The 10,190-nt window shown below is 44.5% G+C and overlaps 1 protein-coding gene across 3 annotated transcripts in view; it reads left to right on the forward strand.

Moving 5' to 3' along the window:
- ENOPH1 (enolase-phosphatase 1) overlaps positions 1 to 9,784 on the forward strand; it is a 38,984-nt gene extending 29,200 nt beyond the window's left edge. The window contains exons 3-7 of one of the 3 annotated variants that reach the window (XM_005208168.5): positions 298 to 500; positions 2,503 to 2,635; positions 5,191 to 5,314; positions 7,638 to 7,694; positions 8,688 to 9,780. In XM_005208168.5, coding sequence (XP_005208225.1) covers positions 298 to 500; positions 2,503 to 2,635; positions 5,191 to 5,314; positions 7,638 to 7,694; positions 8,688 to 8,827 — 657 coding nt within the window. In that variant the 3' untranslated portion in view covers positions 8,828 to 9,780. Of the gene's footprint in view, positions 1 to 297; positions 501 to 2,502; positions 2,636 to 5,190; positions 5,315 to 7,637; positions 7,695 to 8,687 lie in introns of all 3 variants that reach the window. The other 2 variants (XM_010806278.3, NM_001075875.1) reach the window with 2 other exon arrangements.
- Positions 9,785 to 10,190: the final 406 nt, after the last annotated feature.

Raw genomic sequence — 10,190 nt, forward strand, 5'->3', positions numbered from 1 at the left:
GAATCAACAAACCAGCTCTTATTATAACATTTTATCGTTTTGTGCTCTTTCTTCTCACATACAACATGCCTCTCAGTTTAAGTTTCAGCTTTAGTGATACAGGAAAGCTGTTGTAAACTTACTAATTATAATCCACTATTTTTTTAGGAATCATTCATTTCAGTCTCAAAGCCTAGGATACTTTAATTTGTGACGGTGCTTGGAGCTTATGGTAGTGGGGGAAGGTTGGTCTGCTAGTTTTCAGGTATCGTTTAAGGGATCTCTTCATAGATTTCGTGTTGTTGATGACTTTTAAAGGCTGAAGAGGACTCCCACCTGGATGGGGCTGTTCCAATCCCAGCAGCCTCCGGTAATGGGGCGGACGACCCGCAGTGGATGATCCAGGCCGTGGTGGATAACGTGTACTGGCAGATGTCCCTGGACCGGAAGACCACGGCACTGAAGCAGCTGCAGGGCCACATGTGGAGGGCGGCGTTCAAGGCTGGGCACATGAAAGCGGAGTACGTAGCTCCAGTAATTTTGCCTAGAAAATCCCATGGACGGAGGAGCCTGGTAGGCTGCAGTCCATGGGATCGCTAGAGTCGGACACGACTGAGCGACTTCAGTTTAACTTTTCACTTTCATGCAATGGAGAAGGAAATGGCAACCCACTCCAGTGTTCTTGCCTGGAGAATCCCAGGGACGGGGAAGCCTGGTGGGCTGCCGTCTATGGGATTGCACAGAGTCGGACACGACTGAAGTGACGCAGCAGCAGCAAGAGACTCAACGCTTTATCCACGCCCTAAAGCAAATGCGTTTCCCAATAGTTTTCTCTCTCCAGTGCAAGTTGCATGACTTGCAAAGTAGCTAAAAAATCAGCATTCTTTTTACTTCAACGAGTGAGTATGTTATTTTTTTTTTTTCCAAAGCTGGGATAAATTTAGTTTACCCAGCTAAATTGCCCAGGCCTATATCTGGCTTGGTGTGGTGGTTGGAAACTTTTAACCCCAGCCTTAGAAAATGGCGACTTCCGTGAGCTCAGTCATACCTGATCCTTAGGGTATGTGTGCCAGCGCCGTTGGGTGCTTCCCAGGACTGTGACCGGCTTCTGCTCCATTGGAGAAGCGAGATGGTGTGAAACGATGCACCTGCCACCGTGAGGTTCCTCCTCCGGCAGTGCCGCTTTTCCACAGACCCTGGGGTCAGAGCACTCCTGCCAGAGGAGCCTCGTGAGTCCTGTGTTGCTAAGAGAGTCTTAGTAAGTCACATCTCTTAGGATTTTAGGGCATTGCCTGATGTAAAGCCTAGGATCCAAGACTGTTACTAGCTGCTTACATTTCTTTTTTCTGTCAATTGAGATGCCGTTCCTTTAGGTGCTTTACAAGGGGGCTTCCACCTTTTAAGGATGCTTGAGAATTTCAGGATAGACCAGTGATGTGGAAGTCAACACTAGTTAGTTCACGTTGTAAACACCCGGAGGAGTGGAGCCAGGAGACCGTGTCACAGGAGTCAGCCCTGCCTTCTCGCAGCCCTAGTTCCTTAATTATAAAACTAGGAGCTTGAAATAAATCATCTTAGACGTCTGAGCCCTGCTTTGGAGCAATATCAGTCTATAGATTCAACATAGAATAATCCTGCCTCTGAGTGAAAAGTAACATACGAAGTGACTCACAATTATGGGAACTGGTTTTGAACTAATCGTCAATCCCTTTCCTTCAGTTTGTGTAATATATTGAGTTGTGTTTCATCCAGCAGAAGACTTCTCTGACATTTTCCAGGTAATCCTTTATAACAGACTGGTTCCACCTCCCAGGTTTCTTGTGCTTCTCTTTTCACCCATTTCCTGTGATGTTCCCTCCCTGAACAGAACACATTGTAGAATTGGTGAACAAGTTAGTGTCAGGACCCAGAAAACCAGACACGACGCTTTGCTGATCAGCAGATATGAAGTGGTACATGTCTCTTAACTGATTTGTTCCATACTTTTTTTCTGTAGAATAAAACTTGAAGTTATCTTAGTTCTCAAGAAATGTAGTTCTGTTTTCTAGCTAATCGAAGACGAATAGCTTTGAGCCCCACCAAATTTTTTTTTTTTAGTTGTTTGACTACAGATCTTTCTAAAAGCATTTCTGTGCTTTCTTAAGGCACACTGGACATAACCTTTTCTACTCATGAACTAATCAAAGATTACACAGCAGTACAGTATTACTGTTTTTTGCTTTTTTGAATTCCGTAGAAATTCCTTAGGACTTTAAACATTTGCTTTCTTATTTTATCTCTCTGTCCATAATCACTTTTACTGTCATTAGGGTGACTGTCCCGTCTCCACTGAAACTGCTTCTGATCTATGACCTGACTCTCTGGGGCACGCTCATGACATCTGCAGGAGCTCACAGCTCGTGGAGGTGCTTTCCCTGGTGTCCATTTGTACACAAGTAGAGAAACTTGTGGCAGCGTGTGACTGGTTTTCATCCGGCCAGAACAACCTCTTCCTGCGTTTTGCCTCTGTGCTCTTCCCTCTAGGTTCTTTGAAGACGTGGTTCCGGCCGTCCGGAAGTGGCGAGAGGCTGGGATGAAGGTGTATGTCTATTCTTCAGGGAGTGTGGAGGCGCAGAAACTATTATTTGGGCATTCTACAGAGGGGGACATTCTTGAGGTAGGTGGCCCGATTGCTTTTTTTTTTGGACACCGTCAAAGCATAAAATAGTGACTGTGAATGCTACAGTTATAAACTAAGTCAGCATTCAGGTAATTGCCTTTACATATGCTGTGTGAGTTGAAAAAAGTGGAAAAAACGGGGAATACATTATGGAAGGGTGAACTGTAGCCCTGGTCCCAGACTTTGTGCCACTTTGTAGAAGTTCTTACACTTAGCTGCCCATAAGGAACCTGGAAAGTTTGTTAAGGATGTAGATCCCTGGGCCCCGCTTCGTAGCGCATCTTGACTCAGAAGGTCTGGGGTGAGGGTCATACATGTGCATTTAAAAATATCCACCCCAAGTGATTCTGGTGACTAGTATTAAAACTAGTTATATGTATATAGCTATGTATATAGATCGACCTGTCTGTCTGTATATCCATCCTCATCCACATTTATTCATCACAGATAAATAAGACCTGAGTCAGCTTATAAACCAGCTATCTTGTCAATATTAGAAAATTGTCAGCCCAGAGGAAGGGAACCAATGGCTTTTGGTTGTTGAAGGTGTCAGGTATGACGTGTGATAGCGGCACATAACTTTGTGGTGGTGGTGTAGTCGCTAAGTCGTGTCCATCTCTGGTGGCCCCATGTGGGATAGCCTGCCAGACTCCTCTGTCCGTGGGATTTCCGGGAAAGAAATACTGGAGTGGGTTGCCATTTCCTTCTCTAGGGGGTCTTCCTGACCCTGGGTCTCAGAAAGGGGCACACGGACTTCTGGCGTGCCTGAGAGGACACGGCGGTTTCATTTGTTCCCAGTACTTTGGAGACAGATTTTATTTTAGCAGAATCCTCATTCTTCTCAAAGAGAACTGGCCATGTTATTGCACAAAATGACTTAAGGCCACCTATGAACACTTCTTGGACCTGAGAAAGGCCTGGCTAGCTTTTCTGTCCCACTGTCCCTGCGCCCCCTGGTGGACAAGTTGGTCATTGGAAAAGGGAAAGAAATGCTGAGTAACTGAATACAGGCCAAACTTAATGTTACACAACAGTTTACTCAGCTAACTATTTTTTTTAAAGTAAATATTTATTGACCCTTTACCATATGCAGAGAAAGGTTTGGCTTTGGAGATTGTCACAGTCTATTTTACTTTCCTTCTTTTCATCTTGGTTCTAAATCAAATATTAAATAAAATGCTTTCATTGATAAAACCCTTTCATTGTTTGGTAACTATTCTCCTCTGAATACAGATTTAAGCTTCTTTTCTGCTATCTCTGATAAAACAATCAGGTCATAGGAGACAGGACATAATAATTACCTACTAGGTTCAGTAATGAATGCTTTATTCTCCACTTGCTCCTTGTGAGACAGACTTGAGAAAGAAAATATGCAAAACCATTCTTAACTTTAAAAATCTCAATACACCTTAATTTCTTTGAGTGATTATTTTTAGTTTGAGTGTTTTTAGTTAGGCTTATTTTTAGTTTGTGAAAAGTTCTGAAATTCAAGAGATCACATTATATAATGTGTGTGTGTGCTCAGTCGTATCCAACTCTTTGTGACCCCTTGGACTGTAGCCCACCAGGCTTTTCTGTCCATGGGATTTCCCAGGCAAGGATACTGGAGCAGGTTGCCATTTCCTCCTCCAGGGGATCTTTCTGACCCAGGGATGGAACCTGCAGTTGCTGCATTGGCAGGTGGATTCTTTACCAGTGAGCTACCTGGGAAGCCTGCCACTGTTACTGCTCAAAAATGATAGATAAAATATTGGGTTGGATAGAATTTCAAAATGTTTTATTTAGAAAATCAAAGTTTCTTGAAAGAAAGATAACAGCTTACTAATAAGGCAGGTTAGAGAAATCCGTTCATGCTGGCATTGAAAGGACAATGTGGAGAACCTTTTCATCAGAGGTGAAACCCAGTTCGTAAGTTGTTTGAGTGCGTATAGTATTGTAATGGTAGAAAGTAGGGCATATATATCGGAGAAGGCACTGGCACCCCACTCCAGTACTCTTGCCTGGAAAATCCCATGGACGGAGGAGCCTGGTAGGCTGCAGCCCATGGGGTCGCTGAGGGTCAGATACGACTGAGTGTCTTCACTTTCACTTTTCACTTTCATGCCCTGGAGAAGGAAATGGCAACCCACTCCAGTGTTCTTGCCTGGAGGATCCCAGGGATGGGGGAGCCTGGTGGGCCGCCGTCTATGGGGTCACACAGAGTCGGACACGACTGAAGAGACTTAGCAGCAGAAGCAGCAGCAGCAGGGCATATATATGTAAAAGACTTTGGATATAAAATAGAAAATGAAAGAAAGCCGAAAAGATTACAGAATGATCTTACATGCATTGAATCAGTAGTTTTCTTCTTTCAGATGTTTATTTCTATAAAACCTTACTTTATTTTTCATAGCCTCCACAAAGTTCTCTATGAAGTAGACCTACAGGGAATATTTCTTGAGTGGATGAAGTGACTATGATTGTTGAGTATTTCAAAGAAAAGGGATGAGAACCAGAGGGGCTGGGTTGCACATGTGCTCATAGCATCCTTCTTTCCCCTCCTGTGTGTTCAGCTTGTGGATGGTCACTTTGATACCAAGATTGGACACAAAGTGGAGAGTGAGAGTTACCAAAAGATCGCCAGCAGCATTGGCTGTTCAACCAACAACATCTTGTTTCTGACGGATGTTTCCCGAGGTGAGTAACCTGACTTCTTGGATAGTACACTCCAGGCTGGGAGCTGAGCCTGGCACTGGAAACACTTTGCCTTCATAAAGAAGGTTTCCATGGGGAGCCGTGAGAAATGAGACAGGTATCTAAAGGAAACAGTGCAAATAGATGTTTATAGACAAAACTTGCCTGGTGCTGATCATGGTAAGAGATCTAATGCTAAACGGTTATTAGCCAGTGTCAAGTCCCACGTGGACAGTGATGACTCAGCTTGGTTGAGAATCTGGGTTGCTGGTCAAGAGGACTGTGCTTGAGGCAGGGGTGCTTGGGAACTGTGCTTGAAAACTCGGGGTGCATGGAAGGCAGCGCCTCTGCTGCTGAGTGAGTGAATCTGAGCAGGGGGGGTGTGGAGCACTCTTTTTCTGGGAGGTGACAGTCCTTTCACAGAAGGTGGGAACATAGAAGAGACAGTTCTGCCCCATTTACTTTTAGTACTCAGAGTGAAAGTTTGCTAGTCGCTTAGTCGTGTCCAGCTCTTTACGACCCCATGGACTGTAGCCTGCCAGGCTCCTCTCTGTCCATGGGGATTCTTCAGGCAAGAATATTGGAGTGGGTTGCCATTCCCTTCTCCAGAGGATTTTCCCGACCCACGGATCAAACCCAGATCTCTTGCATTGCAGGCAGATTTTTCACCATCTGAGCCATGAGGGAAGCCTGTCACCCTTAAATTAATGCATTCTGTTGCTCTGTTTCCCACAGGTTGAGAAACTACTGGGGATTCTTATTACAGCAGATCTGAATCCAGAGAGTGTGTTTCAGACTCTTGCCCTGTCTGCCCCGTCTCTGGCCGCAGACCTGAGTCCCGTCTCCAGTCCTCCGCTGTTTGCGCGTGGATTCTATGTCTGCTTGCAGTGCCTCCTCTCTTGCCAGTTTTCCTTCCTTGAAATTTCCTCACACTCTGTGCACAGGAGTCATTTGTTAAATTGCGGGTCCTAATGCAGTAGTTGCGCATTGAGGACCTGAGTCACTGCATTTTTAACAAGCTTCTAGGTGATTGCCACACTGCTGGTCCAGGGACCACTCAGAGCAGTGGTGCTCCAGAGCAGGAGTTGATAGTAGTGTTCTGTAAAGGGCCAGACAGTAAGTATTTTAGGCTCTGCAGGCCATGCAGCTACTCAACTCTGTCTTCGAAGTGCAGAAGCAGCCATAGACAGTACAGAAGTGAGTGGGCCTGGCTGTTTCCAGTAAAACTCTGCTTACGATAACAAGCGGTAGGCCATCATTTGCTGACCTTCGTTCTAGAGCATATGGAGTCTGACACACGATTTCAACTGTAGCTCTACCACTGGCTAGCTCTTAGTTTTCGTATCTGTAGAATGGGGATGGTCATATAATGCTAATTACCTAAGGATTGTTGGAAAGATTTAGATGAGAACAGAAGCTCCATGAAGCCAAGACCTTCATTTTGTTCCTGTTTCTGGTCCTAGCATAGTACCTGGCACGTAGTAGCTGCTAATTTAATATAAGGGATTAGCTATTATCTTTCAGATAGAAACAAAAGGAGGAGGGGATTGTAACCCAAGACACGTTGGAGATAGCCCCGCAATACGTAGCTTACTAGGTTTCATCTGACTAGTCCTGTTTGTTTGGGTCTTTGTGGCTTTGCTTGGGCTTTCTCTAGTTGCGGCGAGTGGGGGCTACTCTAATTACGGTTTACCAGCTTCTCACTGCGGTGGCGTCTCGTTGCAGAGCACCGGCTCTAGCGTGTACAGGCTCAGTAGTTGTGGCATACGGCTAAGTTGCCCTGTGCCATGTGGAATCTTCCTGGATCAGGGATCAAATCCATGTCCCCTGCATTGACAGGCAGATTCTTTACCACTGGACCACCAGGGAAATTCTGACTAGTCCTGTTTTTACTTCTACCTATCCATGCTATGGGCTTCCTCGGTGGGTCAGATGGTGAAGAATCTGCCTGCAATGTGTGAGACCTGGGTTCAGTCCCTGGTTTGGGAAGATCCCCTGGAGGAGGGTGTGGCGACCCACTGCAGTATTCTTGTCTGGAGAATCCCCGTGCAGTATTCTTGTCTGGTGGGCTGTGGGGTTGGAAAGAGTCGGATATGACTGAGTGACTAAACGTATCCATGCTGTCACTGATCTTAAAGCACTCATAGTCCAATGAGAAGAGAGACAGCAGGTAATAACGTGTCAGGTCATATTATCCTGTGCATGCTTAGTCGCTTCAGTCATGTCCGACTTTTTGCGACCCTACGGACTGCAGCCCTCCAGACTCCTCTGTCCATTGGATTCTCTAGGCAAGAATACTGGAGTGAGTTGCCATTTCCTCCTCCAGGGGATCTTCCCAACCCAGGGATCGGACGCACATCTCCAATGTCTCCTGCATTGGCAGGTGGGTTCTTTACCACTAGCGCCACTTGGGATGTCCCTCATATTGTCCTGATGGAACTAAATACAAGGAGCACCGAGGATGCTCTAATACAGATGGTGGTGGCTCTAGAAGATAGAATACTTGAGCTGAATTTCGAAGAGTAGGAATCCGCCACGCAAAAATGGTGGGCAGTCTAGCCAAGGCTTATGACATCTTTGGGCTCCAGGTATAAGTAGGTGTTTTAGCCTGATTAGATCCTGGGGTTCCGTTTGTCCCATATCTGTTTAATTGGAATTATTCCTGACAGCCTGTCCTCTGGGAAACAGCTCAGGTCTCTGGAGGACTGATGGGAGGGAATGGAAGAAAGCTGTCGGCAGGACACAGCTCTGTCTTTGTGTGTTCATAAGCACTTAATCAAGCTCAGAAGTCTGGGATACACCGTCCTCCTAGTCTGTCAGTACAGTTAGGTATTTGAAAAATATGTTTTATGGAAAAATTAAAACTATTTAAAACAATAATTCTACCCCCATGTGCCTTTTTTTTTTTTTTTTTTTTAAGATTATTTAGTTATTTGACTGTGTTGGGACTTAGTTGCAGCATGTGGGATCTAGCTCCCTGGCCAGGGATCGAGCCCTGGCCCCCTGCATTGGGACCACCAGGGAAGTCCCCATGTGCCTGTTTTTTAGCTTCAACAATTACAGAATTTGGGCCAGATTTCTTTCCTTTTTTTAAGAATTTTTTTTTTGAGACAAACCTTTGTTTTAAGTCTTTGTTGAATTTCTTAACTATAATGCTTCTTTTATTGTGTTGGTGTTTTTTGCCACAAGGCATGTGAGATCTTAGCTTCCTGACCAAGGATCGAACCCCCTCCACTGGAAGGCAAAGTCTTAACTCCTGGACCATTAGGGAAGTCCCGAGACTTGTTTCTTGCGTTCCCACCTCCCTCTGATCACTTTGAAGCAAATCCCAAGCACCCTGTTCTGCTGTTTCTGACGCGTGTTTTGCTTCTCGCAGAGGCCAGCGCTGCTGAGGAGGCGGGCGTGCATGTCGCTGTGGTGGTGAGACCGGGCAACGCAGGGCTGACTGATGATGAGAAGACCCACTTCAGCCTCATCACGTCCTTCAGTGAACTGTACCTGCCTTCCTCAACCTAGAGGAGGAGCCCCGAGGAAGGCCAGGCTGTCTTCACAGCGTCGTCCCTGTCGTCTAGTTTTATTCTAATGGTAAAAGGCATTTGCTTAAAAAATACAGATATAAACACACACGGAAGGTTTGTTAAGTGTGTGTATGTTCAAATTTCCTTTCACAAGCACATAATGGAAAAAGAGTCTCAGTTCAGTGAAAAGGAAACTTATTTTAAAGATGCTCTATATGTAGAAATTGTTTGGGACCACAACTCTAACCCTTATGGAGGGCGACGTATAGTTGAGAGAAGAAATTATGACTGAACAGGTCAAATGTGTTAATGTTTATCAAGTCATGGATCAAAATAGGTTGGTTTGAGTGGTTTCTCAGAAGCCTTGTTATTTTGAAACTAGAAGTATTTCAAAGACATTCCTAATAATAATCTACTTCCCCTTTTAAATTGTGAGTTTAAGATTACAACAACCTAATTTGAAACTATTAATCTCTCTGTTTACAAATGACAAAGCTATTTGTTTCTGCTCCAGAAGAGAGCAGAGTTGGGAAAGAAAATGCATATGAGTCTTGATTAACCAAGTGTTTATTACTTGAGAAACTTGCTGATCATTGTGGTACCCACAGCAAGCAGTTGCCTTACCAGTGGAAAAGATGCACTAATGTAACAGCTAAAATAGAAATGTGCTTCCTAAGGTTTAACCGAACAGCCCTAATCTTGCCCCTTGTTACAGATCAGAGATGCCCAGCTAACTACTTCTTAGCACAGTTTGAGAACATATGTTAATTCCTGTTCACTATTAAAAAATAAATGGTTTACTGAAATTTGTCCAAAAGACCTAGAGCCCTGATATCTAATATGAAGTGGATGCAAGAAATGTAAATTTTATAACAGCATTATTTATCCTGGTTCAGCCTAATGGGATGTCATGTCAGTTTCATATGATTAATAAAAGCATTTTCTTCTTCATTCAGTTTTATGGAAGCTTGCTTACTGCCAGAAGCAGAAAAGTAGCTGAAGAGAGATTGGATAAATAAGAATTTTAGTTTAGCTTTTGCCTTAATTTTGAGTGTGTGTTTGTGATATGGGTGTTTATGCGTGTATGCATTTTAATGGAATGCCAGTAGAAAATCATTGACTATTATTTGAGAGAGAGAGAGAGAGAGAGAGAGAGAGAGAGATATGTAACCTTGCTGCTGCTGCTAAGTCGCTTCAGTCGTGTCTGACTCTGTGCAACCCCATAGACGGCAGTCCACCAGGCTACCCCGTCCCTGGGATTCTGCAGGCAAGAACACTAGAGTGGGTTGCCATTTCCTTCTCCAGTGTATAAAAGTAAAAAGTAAAAAGTGAAGTCGCTCAGTTGTGTCCAACTCCTAGCG

The sequence above is a fragment of the Bos taurus genome, chromosome 6 (assembly GCF_002263795.3).
Source record: "Bos taurus isolate L1 Dominette 01449 registration number 42190680 breed Hereford chromosome 6, ARS-UCD2.0, whole genome shotgun sequence".
NCBI lineage: Eukaryota > Metazoa > Chordata > Mammalia > Artiodactyla > Bovidae > Bos > Bos taurus.